Source organism: Peromyscus maniculatus, chromosome 2, assembly GCF_049852395.1.
Source record: "Peromyscus maniculatus bairdii isolate BWxNUB_F1_BW_parent chromosome 2, HU_Pman_BW_mat_3.1, whole genome shotgun sequence".
Taxonomy (NCBI): Eukaryota; Metazoa; Chordata; class Mammalia; order Rodentia; family Cricetidae; genus Peromyscus; species Peromyscus maniculatus.
This window is the reverse complement of record NC_134853.1, coordinates 29,325,463-29,342,046: the sequence shown is the minus strand read 5'-3', so window position 1 is coordinate 29,342,046 and position 16,584 is coordinate 29,325,463. Positions and strand designations below refer to the sequence as shown.

Below are 16,584 nucleotides of genomic sequence, written 5' to 3'. Positions count from 1 at the left end.
AATATTTTTTAAGCAACCCTGAGCAAGCAGTACAATTATCTTCATTTACAAGGACTAGAGACCTGCTCAATATTACCCAGTTAAGATACAGAAGTCATTCATGAAAGTGGCAGAAACTAGGGTATAGGGCTTAATGACTTAGGAATATACCAGAGAAAGATTGGCTTCTGATCGAATATCGACTATGTGGGTCCCTTGAAGGCAAAGGGCTACTCCAAGATGAACTCCGCTCTCTGCAGCAGAGAGGTCCAACTGTTGATGGACTGAGCCTTGAACAGTCATGCAAAGGTTTATTTCTTGCTTGTTACACGAGAGTTGGTTTTTGGATAAAGCAAGTTCTGCATATCAAAGTCGTTGATCTAATCTATGTCCTTCTGGAGGAAAGCATCACACCCCAGCCATTTTAGTCCTCACTGCCTACTGTTTGCAGAACCCGACAATTCAAGATATCCAAGTGTGCCAGGATAGTCTTGTGACCAAAATCATGCAAAGGCTGTAAAACTCCTTCAGAAAAACAACTCTGTTGATCGAAGAAAACAATCACTGTTTTCCTCAATGATTTCTTCAAGGTCTAAGTACTTCTAGAAAACAGCTGTTAATTCTGATGTTAACCCTAGACAGAGTGAAAACAACTATTTGCTTCTAATGTTGACCCTAGATGCAATGATTCTATTAGAGTTCCACTATATTCTTTCTCAGAGTCCCCAAAGAAGAAATATGAATCTAGCCAGAAATAAAGCCCAAAGTGGAGATGAGAGAAATCAGGCATCAGTTTTCTGAGAAAAGAACATGAAAACAGATACAAAATATTTTGAAATAACATGGTAATTGGAAGGGTAGTTGCTTTTCAGATTTGAAAAAAAAAGTTGTATTCTATAAAATAAAAGTAAATCATTTTGGCATGGGTGTAGGGAAAGGGGCTGGCTAAAGAAACCCACCCTAACCCTGGAGCCCAGAACCAGGGAAAGAAACACAGCCTGGGTCTGGGACTTGAGCCAGAGAAATGAACACTTTATTCCCAAACCCAGAACCAAGGAAACATACCCTGATTCTGAAATTAGTACCAAAGTAACACTCTTGGTCCCTAGAATCAGAGTCAGTGAAAGAAATGTGCCCTGGCCTTAGAAGTAGTGTCAAAAAGCCAAGAAAGGCCAATGAAAGAAGCACAGTTTGGCTCTGAAATCAGGTCCACCTCTTTCCCCAGCCCACAAAACTGACCAGTCCCTGGGCAGAAAAAAACTAACCAATCATTGGTTGACTCTGCCCCCAAGACATCCTATATAAACCATCCTAACTATTCAGTTGTGGGCTGTTCTCTCCACCTTGGTAAGAGGCAGCTATTCTCCTTCCCAAATAAATCTCTTTCTCCAAAGAGTTTTGGGTGTGAAGATCTTCATTCACTGCCATAGAGAAGAACCTTGCTGAGACGTCTCATAGTAGACAGAGCAAGGGAGGGCTGAAAAAGTAACACTTGTCTCTGGAACCCGAGGAGATTGCTACAGTTCTGCAGGGTTTCCCCTTTTACAGAGTGAAGCAAAAGAAGCAACATCTTAGGCTGGAGAAGCAGAGCTCTGCTCAGAAGCCGCCTTAAGTGGAGGCTGAGTAAAGCTCAGCTGTAGCAGCTCTCCATGAGAGGAGCAGGATTGCTATAACCTGCAGGGAAATCATACCCCACCACACCAGGTACATCCTGACTCCCAAACAGTCAGGATACCCTTCCTGTCCTAGCAGCTCCAGGCCTGACTCCTGAACAGTTAGAATAACTTCCCCTCCAGGGAAGAGCTGTCCTAAGCAGCTCGAGGCATCTGGGATACCTGTAAGCAGCTTGAGGTATCTGGGATATCTTGCCCTCTAGTCATCAGAGCTGTCCTAAGCGGCTTGAGGTATCCGGGATACCTCACCCTCCAGGGCCACTGTCTCATTGCAGTTCCAGCCATCACCTGACCCTGCCAGTGGTCAGGATACTTCTTCCCCAGAGTTGCAAAACTTAACTCTGGGGCAGCTAGAGAATGAAGTAGGTGAGTCCTACAGTAGAGGTGAACAGTGTGGGGAGAAGATTTGCTTACCTCCTGAGTTGGGGAGGAATGGCAGACGTGGATGTGGACCAGGTCCAGTGCTTGGTGAAGAAGTTGGAAGTGGAATTTAGGGTTGTTCACAGGATTAAACTGAACTGAGACATAAAATCACCTGAAAACAAAGCCTTCATGACAACTCAGAAAGTCACTCAGCCTTGGAGGTCCATCCAATATTTTGAGACATCCATTTAGCAGTTCTGTGATTTGTTCCTAAATATCTGGAAAGACCAAAGACTCTCCATAGTTCAATGTGATTATTTTATGATCTGTGTTTTGCTGTTCTGAAAACTGTGTTTTCTGTTTGTAAAAATACTTAGGTGCAATAATGAGAACACCATGTGGTATCACCTTGACAAAACTTCTCTTTTTGTATTATAATGGCATTATCATTTGAGACAAACAGGGACTAGAAATACAGACATTTACTCTCGTGTCCTATTTGGAGAAACTATGTGTGAACAATGTCAGCCCAGAGCAATGAGGGAGGTAGTTGGAGGCTGGCAATGTCTGTCAAGTATGTTGAGAGTCTATGAGCATTCTTGTACAGGTAAATTAAATCCTTATTAAATTAAATCCTTCTTAAATCTTGGTTGAAATTTTTGTAAATGTGGGTGAAGATCACTACAAGTAGCCTTAACTGAGAACCACACATGGCGTCTATTCTCACCTCTTGTCCCTTTCTACCCTGCAATGGTTTCCTTCCTCTTCCCTAATAGACCTTTTTCTACCTACTTACATGTCTTTCTAACAGACTCACACTTACAAATATTTGTGTGTGTGTGTGTGTGTGTGTGTGTGTGTGTGTGTGTGTGTGTGTGTGTATGTGTGTGTAGGGAACAGGCATGCCACAGCACACACATGGAGGTCAGGGGACAACTTTGTGGAGCTGGTTCTCTTCATTCATGTACGTGGGTTCTGGGAATTGAACTGAGGTCACCAGGCTTCTCTAAAACTACTTGAACCCATCTCACCATCCACCGGCATCATGTTTTGAGATGTGGTGTTCATTATTTAGAGCAGTGCTCTAAAAATTTGATTTCGTGTAGAAAGCATATAGTGTAGAGTTGATCTCAACTTTGCTTTGTCAGTGGTTCTTCTTTTTGCTGAACATTGCCACTTGGATTACCAATTGTGTACGCTTGTTCTGAAGGAATATGCCTTAAGAGTTCAGATCCCTCTCTGTAGTGCTCTCTGAAGAAGTCATCAGGGCTCAATTCCTGGATTTGTCTTTTACCATTTATATGACTGTGGTGGTTTGAAAGAAAACGGACCCCATAAGTCTTGTTGGAGGAAGTGGTCACTGGGAGTGGCCTTTGTGGTCTCAAGTCACATCCAGTGTGCCATTCACTTCTGCTGCCCTTGGAAAAGGATGTAGAGCTCTCAGCTCCTTCTCCAGCACCATGTCTGCCTGTATGCCACCAATGCTTCCTGTCATGACGATAATCTCTAAGCTGCAAGCCAGCCCCAATTTAATGTTTCTGTGGTTGTGTTGTCTCTTCACAGCAATACAGCCCTTTTTATGGTGTCTCTTCACAGCAATAAAACTCTAAGACAATTACCTTGGCAAGGCTTTATAATTCCCTATGTCCCATTTTCACTTATATATAAAAAAGGAAAATAATAGTATTTACATTTGAACAAAGTTCTGAGACTAAAATGAGATAATGCACAAGGCCTGGGACATAAAACCTCAATAAATGTTAGTAAGCTTTTGAGATCAGGATTCTGAGCCTAAATGCCAGGGCCAAAGCCAGGATTAAACTATCTGATTCATAGTTCAAGAATCATGCCTCTCACGACGTCCTCTGCTTCTGTTGGGATCAACTTGACATTCAAAGAAGTCACCAGGACTTTTAATACTGTTTTTTCACTGTCATTGTTTTTCTCAAACCAAAGAGGCACGTACTATTATTCCCATTTTAGAATAGCAAACTAAAGATGGCCCAAAAACATCTTTTATTCGCTTGTTAGAGACCTCGTTTTTTACTACACATCATTTAGGATTTTATTTAGTGACAGAAATTAAACTCATTTCCTCCTAAGATTTAAAAGTGTTTATTTTCTTAGTGGGCTTTGAAACCACCCATAAGTACATCTCGTGGTTATTTTCAAGTAATTAAGGAAACCCAAATACAGAGCAAGCATCACAGAACCTGCTTGTGATTATACTTTTCATTTCTCAATTTTCAAAGTGGTCTTTCTACTTTGTTTAAAAAATTCCAGATGAAAGCAAGTTTATAAAGGTACTTACCAACATTACTGATGTCTATTAGATTGATTAAGCATTATTTATTAAACCCTTAGCCATTGACATTGTACTTGTGTAAAATTGTGCGTGTGTGTGTGTGTGTGTGTGTGTGTGTGTAAAAGGGACATTACTGTGGCTTTCCTGAATGTTAGTTAAATCCTTTCAGAAGAGCTTGCATCTGTGGAAATGTGAAACCAACACAGGAGCCACATTGTTATACAGTTATTAAGTCTCCATTCCTTACAAGAATATGTTTCTGTTTCCAAAGCCAAATATAGACTGCAAACCATGTTTGTCAATCTACGCTGAACTTGTGACTGCATGTTGCATGCCCACCCCCTTGCCTTGCTAAACTCCTGAACCTGTGATACATGGTTGCCCTTTTGCCAAAAATGTTTCTTCTGGATACCTTGATGACTCCTTCCACATGACATATTCTTGCATTTATCTACCCCACAGGCAGGCTTGAGCCCTGAATTCCCACTCTTCTGTCCAGGTGCTAACAGTTAATTATCTCCACAGCTGTTTTCTATCAACACTAACCCTTCCCCATAAGAGGGACCTCAAAAGCCAGTGAGGGGCTGCTCTCCGAAAGTCCTGGGAGAGGCAGCCGCCTGGCCAGTTCTAAATACAGCTTGCTTTAATCAGACAGTCGTGGAATTGTTTTTTTTCCCCCTCAGGTCTAACAGGAACCGAAGCAATGAAGGATTAAGAAACCTCCAGTTTCCGTCCGCATCCTTTTCCTTAACTTGACAAGAAAAAGGAAGAAACCTGCTTGATTAGCGTATTTTTGCAGTGGTCTCCTGCAGATGGGAATTTCGCTGGGGGCAGGTCCAGGCTCCCGGATTGGCTAGGAACTGGGCATGCGCAGAAGCTCCTTATGCCCCGGGTGCCGCTTACAACCGCAAGCGGCGCGGGGCGTGTGCGCATGCGCTGCCCCGGCGCCTGGGTTGTGGGTTATGCCCGGAGAGCGCATGGGCAGACAAACTGTACGTCGGTTTGTCCCGACGGGAGGGCAGTGTGGGCGCCATCTTCATCGGGGCCGCCGGGGGGCTCAGCTGGCTGTGTGGAGGCTGCGGCGACGGGGAGCGTCCCAGCCCCTGTGTGTGTGGTGTGTGCGCAGTGCCAGGGCGAAGCACTTCTCCTCGGGGCGCCGGGCGGGAGGGTGCGAGCCGAAGGACGGGCAGGCGGAGCCGGAGCGAGCGCGGCCTGTACGGTTCGAGTCCCGCTCGCTGACCCCGACTCCCTCCCGTCAGCCTCCCCGAGATGGTGTGTGCGCCTCCTGGGCTCTTGACAGCGAAGATCTCGGAGCCTCGCCTAGGTATTTCTTTTCTTTGCCATGTCCACGTTCGTAGCGGCGCGGGAGAGCTCCGCAGGCCCGTTTCCTCGGGCTGCAGGGGCGCAGAGCGGTTCAGTGAGGTTGGGAGCCGGTCCCTTTGGGCGAGCTGGGGTGGAGCATTTGCCCTCGGGACAGCGGAACGCAGAGGCACGTTGGTTGGGCGGTCCTGGTTAATTTGAAAGCCAATTTGGGCTCAAACTCTGGCGACAGTATTGGATCCGACATAGCAAGTTGGCCTGGCTTTCAAAGAAGGAAACTGATCCTCGGGAGCCTGGACAAAGGCGTCAGGCTGTGGAATCGATGCCTTCCGAAGATTCCCCATTGATGATGATGGATGACACAAGAAGTCTGTGCCCTGTGGATTCGACTTCGTTTAACAGTTCCTGACGGGGGGACTGTGGCTCTGTGTGGTCATGCATTTTTTTCTTTAATTTTAGATATCTGCATTATAAAAGTCAGATTTTATCACAGACTATTTGTGGACTGAGGTAGATTTTCTGCAAAAAAATTTCAAGTTTAGAATTTTAATGTTTTTCATAACTGGGCAGTAAGACATGGTTGGAGAATATAGTAAAACTATCCCTTACCATGTCTGGAAAATGCATTTATTTGATAGTTAAAATCAAGTGGATCTGAAATTATAGCTCTTCAGTTTTTCTCTGAATCTTAATTAAAAGATGCACACTTAAGATCATTTAATTAAGACACTGATTTAAATGGAAGGATGGCATGGTAAAATTAGCAAAGTTGTTTAAAATCTTTTTATCATTAAATGAATTTTTAGGGCTTGGCTTCCTTTTCCTAGCAGTTCATTGTGGCCTGACATCAACACCCTCACTCATCACTTTGGCATTCATAACTAAACCAGGGTTAGTGTGTGCTTTGATTTTTGTGCAGTGACATTCAAAACTAGAATAGGATAATTTGTGTTTTGACTTTTATGCAATCTAATGTGTCAGTAGACTTCCTGGAGATTTTAAGGAAATAGTGTATTGTGAGAAATACTCTGAGTCTCTTAGAGATGTTCTAGATGTTACTGTCTATGGATAAATGATAGCATTGCTCTACTATGGCAAAAGCAAAGAAGTTTAAACATTAACTTCTATTTGGCAAATTAGAGCAAACTTTAGGTCTCTTGGATTGGAATTCAATAGCTTTGTGCCTGTGAAACTGCTTAATGGAAATGGTTTTAGTTAAGACACTTTTAGATAAGGTGGTTTTTAAGCTAGGATGTGTTGTGAGCGGCATTTTGAACTTGGAGTGTACTTATTTCCTTGAAATGTCTCCGAATTCATGTAGTTGCAGCTGAATTTACATCCTTGGGGTCCATCCCCTTTGAATTTAAAAAATTTAAGGGCAGACAAAGTGGTACTTAATCATTTGTTCCCCAAAATATTTAGAGTTAAAAAGCAGCCAAGTCAGTTTACATAGGAGTCTTGGAATTTGAATGTGGACAAGAGTTTCAAGGAGCCATTTATAGTTTTCGTTGAATTGTTGGGTGTGAATATTAACTTGTTGAAATCAGGCTTACACTTTCTTTGTATGTGCTGCAAAGATTTTAATAGTAAATTTCAATTTTAAAATGTAGTGTGCCATTATTTTTATTGATTAACTTCTAGTTTAAGAAGTTTAATCAGTAGGTTTCCCTCCCCCTTCTTAAAGACAAACTTTCAAACTTGAAGGAATATATTTATGCACAGTGGTACTTAAGTTTAAGAGAACAAAACTTTATTTGCAAACTAAAATTAATTATAATGATTACTTTGGCACATTTTAAAAGTTATTTGGTAAATATTGTTTGGGTATCTGTGAAAGTGCTATAGACAAGTTTCATTTAAATACTAAGTTGAGTTTTCTTTTTCAGTAATGAATATTAGCATTCCCAATATTTCAAATTAGTCTTTATATTGTTTACTTCTCTATATAATTATTAGGGTTTCTGTAATGTAAGAGTGTAGGGTAGTTTTTTGAAGTGGCTATTGGCATAATAAAATTCCAAAAGTTGATATAGTTTTTTGTTTTTTGGTTTTTTTGTGTGTGTGTGCTTAAGATGAATTTTAATAGTCTACACTGTTGTAAGCATATTGGATAAGGAGTGACTTTTTTTTTTTTTTCCAATTTGAGGGATGCTGTAGTATTTGCCTTACTACATTTATGTATTGTTATCACATTTGTTTCTATTTGTAATTTACGGAATTTGTATTATGTTTGATAGGGTGGAGAATGGCAAGGGAGTTGGACATAAGTCTGAACTGCATGTTTGGGTCATCATTAGGTGAAGTGATGGAAGAGCTTTACAAATAATCTGATTTCAAATTGATGTTTTACTTATAAAATGGATTTTTAAGTACATAACAACTTCTATATATCAGCATGTGATAAACCTGGAGTTAACTTTATGATAGAATTCAGTGAGCTTTGATATATTTTATACATTCATGTAACCAACACTACACTCAAAATATCTATTTCCTTCATACCTTTTCATGCTAATTCCAATCAAGTAGTGTAACTTTCAGCATACATGTTTATTTTTTAATACTTCCAAGTTGTCTGCTCTGGTTTTATATTTCTCTTTTTGCAGAAGTATAATCAAGTTCCCTTTGGAACAAAAAAGATCATTTTCTAATGCCCACAATTTTGATGCTTTATATTGTTTCACTCTAATAGGTAATTCTGAAATGGATATCAGGCATTGAGGTCAATTACAGAGTTCAAAGATTAATCATATTTCATTTTCTTTCCACAGTTAAGTTGCTTTTACAGAATTAACAGGTCTCCAAGAAATAAAAGGAAAAGGTAAGACATCAGTTTCAGGCTTTGCACAGCAGTGTGACAACAGCAGCTAGATTAGTGCTTCTGTGTACTCACTGCTTCTGTTCTCTATGTGGCGGCTGTGTATCCTGAGCAGAACTGTACACTGACCATAGATGGCTTTTCTGACTCTGTAAACTATTGTGGTTAGTGGAAGACAAGCCAGTAGGAGACGACACGTTTATAAGAGTCTGAAAGTAGTTTGGTTTGGTTGTGAAACAGCATTTGGCAGACTTAAAAAGGAAGAGTTGATATTTTTGATGTTCCTATTGAACAGGGTAGGTGACGTGAAATGTTACTTTAAGGCAGTTGGTTTATTTGTAGGTTTAGATAGAAGAAAGAGTATTTGTTTTCTTTAAGAATAAGATAAGATCAAGGTTTTTTTTTTTGTGTGTGTGAACTAGTATCTTGTTTCCATTTATTAATGCTGAAGGAAGCAGGAACCAGGTAATTATTAAGCTAGTTTGCGCTAAGGTACTGCAAAAATAAGACTTGCTATTATGTGTACCTTTTTGTCTGCAGGTCATTATTGCTGTGGTTTGAGCTCAGCATGGCTGTAGTCATCCGTTTACTGGGGCTTCCTTTTATTGCGGGGCCTGTGGATATCCGTCACTTCTTCAAGGGATTGACTATTCCTGATGGAGGAGTGCATATAATTGGAGGGAAAGTTGGGGAGGCTTTTATTATTTTTGCAACAGATGAAGATGCGAGACGTGCCATAAGTCGTTCAGGAGGGTTTATCAAGGATTCATCTGTAGAGCTTTTTCTTAGTAGCAAGGCAGAAATGCAGAAGACCATAGAAATGCAAAGAACTGTTCGTGGAGGAAGAGGGCGACTGGGATCAGGGGCATCAGGGGTTGGCAACCTGTACCATTTTATTGATGCTATGAAGGAAGAGGAGAGTTATTCTGGATATGGCTCTTCAATTAATCAAGATGCTGGGTTTCATACTAATGGTACAGGACTTGATGTAAGGCCAAGAAAGACCAGGCCATCGAAGGCTGAGAACCCTTACTTGTTTCTACGAGGTTTGCCTTACTTAGTAAATGAAGATGATGTACGTGTCTTTTTCTCTGGTTTGTGTGTGGATGGAGTAATTTTCTTAAAACATCATGATGGCCGAAATAATGGTGATGCTGTAGTAAAATTTGCTTCATGTATTGATGCTTCAGGAGGTCTTAAATGCCATAGAAGTTTCATGGGTTCAAGATTTATAGAAGTAATGCAGGGCTCAGAACAACAGTGGATTGAATTTGGTGGTAATGCAACTACGGGTGGTGGCATTCCTCGTCTGAGAGCTGAAGACCATTCTCCTTCAAGAGGGGTTAATGATAGGCATTTTCGAAAACGGTCTCATTCAAAATCCCCTAGAAGAACACGTTCTCGCTCCCCTCTTGGATTTTATCTACACTTAAAAAATCTGTCCTTAAGTATTAACAAAAGAGATTTAAGAAATTTCTTTAAACATACTGACCTGACTAATGAGCAGATTAAGTTCTTATATAAAGATGAACGAAGAACACGGTATGCCTTTGTGATGTTTAAGAATCTAAAAGACTATAATACTGCCCTGGGCTTGCATAAGACTGTTTTACAGTATCGGCCAGTTTTTATTGATCCAATTTCTAGGAAACAAATGATGAAATTCATTGAATGCTATGAAAAGAAGAGACCAGGGTCCATAGAGAAAGGAAGGCCTGGGCGTGTTTCACAGAAGTACTTTGAAGAAGGCTACTCTGGGCAGAAGCTGTATATATATATAAGAAACTTTCCATTTGACGTTACGAAAGTTGAAGTGCAGAAGTTCTTTGCGGACTTTTCCCTTGTTGAGGATGACATTTATTTGCTTTATGATGACAAAGGAGTTGGTTTGGGAGAAGCACTGGTGAGATTTAAATCAGAAGAACAGGCTATGAAAGCTGAACGTTTAAACCGAAGAAGATTCTTAGGGACAGAGGTGTTGTTAAGACTTATATCTGAGGTACAAATGCAGGAGTTTGGTGTAAATTTTTCCTTTATGTGCAATGAGAAAACACAAGCTCGTTCCCAGTCACATAGCAGAGATGACCGTTCCCGTCTGTTTGACTTAAAAGACTCACCAGTATGTTCACTTGGCCGGTCTGAAAGCGTTGGTTACCAGCCAGAAGACTTAAGGCATCCCCACAGGTATTTCCAGCAGTCTGACAGGCACCCTCCAGAAGACTTCCGACACTCTCCTGAGGACTTCCGACATTCTCCAGATGACTATAGACACCCCCAGGAAGAACACATCAGGCGCTCTAGGGAGGAAGACTGGAGACAGCCTCTGGAAGATTGGAGATGGTCCCCGGAAGATGATTTCAGGCACTCTCATGAAAAAGATTTTAGGCCGCTACCAGAGGAGGATTTCAGATACCCTTGGGAGGAAGACTTCAGACGGGCACCTCAGGAGCACTTCAGGAGGCCATCCCAGGAGCACTATAGACGGCCACCCCAAGAACATTTCAGGCTTTCCCGAGAGGAGTATTTCAGGCATGTGGCAGATGAAGACTTTAGGCACCCTTCTGATGAGGACTTCAGGACCCCCCAAGAAGAAGATTTGAGATGTCCCACTGATGAGGACTTCAGGCAGCTCTCTGAGGAAGACCTTAGGGAAGTACCAGAGGAGGACCTTAGGTTTCCTGACAGTTTTAGACCTCCTGGTGAGGATTTTTGGACCTCACCTGATTTCAGAGGTCACCGTCCTTTTATAAACTTTGGTCACTTAGAAAGTGGAAAGTTTGATTTTGGAAAGCATAATATGGGATGCTTTCCTGAGGGAAGATTTATGCCTGATGCAAAATTAAATTGTGGTTCAGGTAGAATAACTCCTGTTAAGATCATGAATCTTCCATTTAAAGCCAATGCTAATGAAATTTTAGACTTTTTCCATGGTTACAAAGTCATACCTGACTCAGTTTCCATACAGTATAATGAGCAAGGGTTACCCATAGGAGAAGCCATTGTTGCTATGATAAATTATAATGAAGCTATAGCTGCTATTAAAGAACTAAATGGTAGACCAGTCGGTCCCCGCAAAGTTAAGCTCATTTTGCTTTAGAGAGCCTTTCTGAGTCCATAGTTTTCTTCCACAGTATTGATGCAGTAAAACTACAGCTTCTTAAAGTTTATTTTTCATTATCTAATTAAACATTTTAATTTTAACCTGTGAGTAGACAAAATGTTGTATAAATCTGGTTTTCCTTTGCTTACAAATGGACATTCTTTTTCTCCCTAATTTAAAATTACATATGCTTTTTTTTTTTTTCTTTGCTAGGGGAGAGAAAACAAATTTCCTGAATTCATTAGTTTCACTGATGTTATGGATAAACCCCAGTCTTGTGAACTGTGGAGTTATGTTGGGGGAAGGTAAATTTAATTTTGTTTTCACCATCTTTTACTCAGACTGTGTAAGGAAAGGATGGATGACTGATGGTTCAGATCTGGCACTTCCATTGCTACCTGCTTGCAGAACTCCCTAGTGTTTGAGATACTGTGTTAAGGTCTCCTATTCACTCTAAATAGCTCAGAAAATGAACATACTGTGAACTTGAAATTTACTTATGTGAAAGGCTTAGGAAATTCTCATAATTTGTGTTCATAACTTTGAAAAGTTTTATAAAAATAAAATTGCAACTGAAATACTTATTAACTTGTATTTGTATAACAAGAACAAAGACAGAATTGCAGCTCGGTATTATAAAATTTCTCAACAGTTGTATTAAAACAATATGGTGAGTGGGACCAAATAATCTATAATAATAACAACCTACAGGTCTTTGATTTCTTCAGCATCATTTTATTCTAAGCACTGGGGGCCTAGGGCTTATCCTAGATTGCTAAGATTAACACACAATGTTCAAAAGGCAGTAAAATAATTTGTTTAGGATTAAAGGGTAATTCTCAGGCTGGGAAGAATATGACAAATGAATATAGTTTTTTCTAGGAAGAACTTACTGGTGACTCGTTAGGTTTCCTTTTTAGCTTCAAAACTTTGTATTTATTTACAGACTCACTAAAGAGAAGATTTCTGAGTGTGAATTTTTGACTTTGATACTCAATGTTTATATTTTGCTTATACTTATATTTTCCTTTCCCACAATAATAGAAGTAGCTGACAATGGACACATAATTTATTAGGCAATAAGTGCTTTATATGTATGATCTCTATTGTCTCTATTTCACAAATGAGAAAAGTTTAGAGAGGTTAAGCAAGTTGCCCAAAGTCAAACGAAGTTAGGGAACCAATTTCAAAACCTAGAAGCAGACTTCTGATTATACTATGTCCATAAATAGTTTTGCTGCGTCACTTTGTTACATGGAATTTTTAACTTCAGTAAGACCATGCTAAAAATATTTTCAGGAGTAAATTATATTTTATTCTATTTTGTTTTTAAAGGTGCATTTAAAGTATGATTAAAAGTATGATACTTAAACATCGTAAACTAAATTAAAGAGAAAAATGACTTAAGTTTTTATAGTTTCTCTTGGGATACATTATATATATACATCTAGGCTTCCAATTCAAAATTCTTCATTTTATCTAATTTGATTTATGATTTTTATAGTTTATATGAAACAGTTTTACCTACTTTCTTCATCAAGACATTTCCCTCACTGAGTAATTGTGAATAAAATTTTTAGCTAATGCAGAAGTAAAAACCTTTCAGTATCTTGAATTAACATTCAGTGATTTAAAGAAATCTAAGAGAAGCTTGCATAAGTTTTTGTTTTTAATAGTTAATGTCATTTTTAATAGTTAATAATTAAATAGAATAAATTGATAAAGTTTGTTGAAAAAACCACACTGTGAATCTTAAAACTAATAACCTTTTACAGGTAGAATGAAAAATTTGAATTCCTAAGCCAAGCACAGTGATACATAGATGGTTCATGTGCTCAGACCTGTCAGACTGTAAATACTTGCCAGACTAATACACAGTGATACAAATAAGATAAAGCTTGAAGTGAAAGATACTGAATATGTAATTGCTTCTCAAATTGGGCTGGGGTGGGATGGGAGTGGTGGACAAGAGAATAGCTGGGAAACAGCACTGTGTCTTGATTTTTATTTATATTTCATATGTGTGAGTGATTTGCACGTATGTATGTGTACCATGTGTCTGTGGAGCTGAGAAGAGTGCATCAGATCCCCTGGAACTGGAACTACAGACAGTTATGAGCTACGCTGTGAGTGCTGGGAACTGAACCTCCGCAACAGTAGTATGGGCTCCTAACTGCTGAGCCATCTCTCCATTCCCATGCCTTGATTGTCAAATGAAGTACTGTAGCTATTTTATCTTGGTTATCAGGCTGAATTCACATTTAGTGTGTTAATGGCTAGTGTTTGATAATGGTGTCTTGTTTAAACACTTTTCATCTTTTTTATGAGGCACGGTCTCTCACTGAAACTTGCTCGATTGACTGGCCAGCAACCCCCCAGGGTCTTCCTGTATTTGCCTCCTCAGTGCTTTCAGGCCTTATGGTTGTGCAGCAAACACTTTACAGACTGAGCCATCTTGTTCAGCTCCAGGTTTAATATTTTGTAAACTTCATTATAAAAATGTATAGAAAACTTGTTTCCTAAACAATGGTACGGGAGCCATTTTTGCACACCTCTTTCTAATACTGCCTTGAGTAACATGTTGATTTAACTTCACTTGGCCATGGTAGTAGCTAATATTTATACCAAGTCAGAGATTTCCCTTGTTTGCCAAGCCCAGGGAACTGTACACTACAGTTTCAGACACATGAACAAATAGTCCTAAAGCTTCGTGTTTTGATCACCCAGCTTCAGTAATTCCATGGGCTAGTCTTCTGTTTCCCAACAGAAGGTACACTGGGAGTGTATTGGTTCTCTTAACACAACACCCAGTGTCATTTTGCATTCAAATCATACCTTTTTCTGTTCAGAATGTATACAAAAATAATAAAACATGTCTAGAAAGTAAAGTTAATCGTTTAAGATATATAAAACCATCGTAGAAGTGTTCATCTAAGCAGCTGAGAATGACCTTACCATTGATAATCATAATTTTTATTAGAGATGCCAAATTATGGGCTATTTAACATGCTGAATTTTTGTCCTGGGAATTGAACCCAGGTTTTCATCACGCATGCTAGGCTAGTGCTAATCCCCAGCCCAGTTGTCACATTCTTAAATGTAGTTATATCCAAACTGGTTGTATAAATAGTCATGGTGGCCTTGTTTTTGCCTTATTGCCCACAAAAAGTAAAATGTGGTGTAATATTCCTTTTGTTTTTATATACGTATATGTATACATTCTTCTTTGTTATTTGTTTTTTTGAGACAGGGTTTCTCTGTGTAACAGCCCTGGCTGTCCTGGACTTGCTGTGCACCTGGCTAGCCTTGAACTCACAGACAACTGCCTGCCTCTGCCTCCCAAGAACTAGCTAGGATTAAATGTATATGCCACCGCTGCCAGGTGTAAGTAATCTTAATGTTCTTTTTTCAGTATCATTGTAGACCATGCTGGTCCTGAACTCAACTGAAGTCAAGGATGACCTTGAACAACTGATCCTCCTGCCTGTGCCTTCTTTGTGGTGGCATAACGGGCTTGTATCCCCATACTTAGCTCTTGTTCTTAGAACATTCTCTGAAGTACCAGCAGCAGCTGTAAAACCAGAACTGTTGGCTGTATTAGGCATTAACTTGACAGATGAGGCAGTTGCTGCTTGAGAGATGTTACTATTTATTGAGCAGCAACAGAAATACCGTAGCTGTTTCCACTCTCAACCCTAACATCAAATTTGAATACTGACCAAAAATATAAAAATTGAGTAATAATCTCAACTCCTTAACTACCTAGGGCTTTAAAGTATTCTGAGAAAAAGTACCAAAGTAATCTTAAAAGTATTCTCAGGAAGCAATACTTTAAATTTTTCTGTTTTAAATAATTGCTTTGAGATTTTAAAAGCGTAATTCTTTACCAAAAGAAAAAGAAATGTCAGATATAATGTAAGTTTATGGATTTAGGAATAAAGTATATACATGTTTATTGACTCTGGTGGCCTCATTAGAGTGTATGTAGTGGTTTATGGCATTCAGTGATGAGGGAAGCAAATTTCTAATTACTTGCCTTCCAAGAATTAGTGACTTGTACAAGTAGAATATACAGTGCTTTAGAGTGAGAGCAGTTTTGTTTTAAAACCAGTAAGGTTGAATGTGGCCTTTTTAAGTTGGAAATTTAAGCATTATGTATGTTTATAAAATACAATGTCAGTGTCCCATACCTTTAATTTAGCTACATTTTTGCTGAAAACACTAAATTTACATACCAAATGGTGAAACATAAGGTTATAATAAAAGTAAAAGAAGCAGTCTTTTTATGTAAAGCATTATGACAGAATTATTCACTGACCTGGTATTTAAAACCCAAAGTTTTAACCTAAAAGAAACTGAAAGGAATTATTCAGTCTGTTGTTACCCGCTTCCTTTTGCATCTTTAATAGGTGTATATATACTGCATTAAATCTGAAATGCTTTGAAATACATAATCCTTTTTTTAATAGAACATATACAGAAAAATACACTACTATAGAGAGGATGTTGAAAGACTGGTATGAGCTGGATAGTGATGCACACCTTTAATCCCAGCACTCAGGAGACAGAGGCAGGCAGATCTCTGTGAGTTCACAAGGCCAGCCTGGTCTACAGAGTGAGTTCCAGGATGCCCAGTGAGTTCCAGGGGCTACATAGAGAAACCCTGTCTCGAAAAATAAAACAAAAAAACCAAAAACCAAAACAACAAAAGACTGGTATATAACATTAAAAAAAATCATTTTTTTTTTTTGTGAGCATAATTTCCTTTAATCCCTCCCTCCCCATTTCATAATAGTGTATCATTCTGAAGTTTAACCTGTCAAGTGAGTATAAAGTGATCCTGGATTTCAAGCCATTTAACATGAAAATGGAAATGTGAAGTTTTCTTAAAATTAGTTTTCATCTTCTGTCACATCTAATTCTTCATCATCTTCATCTTCTACTTGTTGGTCTTTCCTTGTTCGACAGGTGGTTATCTGTTAAGAATTAACACATGAAAAAATAAAAACATGTTTTTACATATTTG

General features: G+C 39.2%; 2 protein-coding genes across 5 annotated transcripts in view; one reads left to right on the top strand and one right to left on the bottom strand.

Annotated features, from left to right (window-relative positions):
• Positions 1-5,324: 5,324 nt before the first annotated feature.
• On the top strand, positions 5,325-16,578 carry Rbm12b (RNA binding motif protein 12B). Of its 2 annotated transcripts, XM_006974946.4 has the most exons (3): positions 5,325-5,644; positions 8,412-8,461; positions 8,999-16,578. In XM_006974946.4, exon 3 carries the CDS (start codon positions 9,027-9,029, stop codon positions 11,553-11,555), a length of 2,529 nt encoding a protein of 842 aa, XP_006975008.1. In that variant the 5' UTR covers positions 5,325-5,644; positions 8,412-8,461; positions 8,999-9,026; the 3' UTR covers positions 11,556-16,578. The 2 variants fall into 2 exon arrangements, with proteins under 2 accessions (XP_006975008.1, XP_076419994.1); XM_076563879.1 differs by having other exon boundaries at positions 5,505-5,644; positions 8,412-16,578.
• Cibar1 (CBY1 interacting BAR domain containing 1) overlaps positions 16,297-16,584 on the bottom strand; it is a 31,296-nt gene continuing 31,008 nt past the window's right edge. For all 3 annotated transcript variants that reach the window (XM_076563880.1, XM_076563881.1, XM_076563882.1), the window contains one exon: positions 16,297-16,534. In XM_076563880.1, coding sequence (XP_076419995.1) covers positions 16,451-16,534 — 84 coding nt within the window. In that variant the 3' untranslated portion in view covers positions 16,297-16,450. The remainder of the gene's footprint in view (positions 16,535-16,584) is intronic.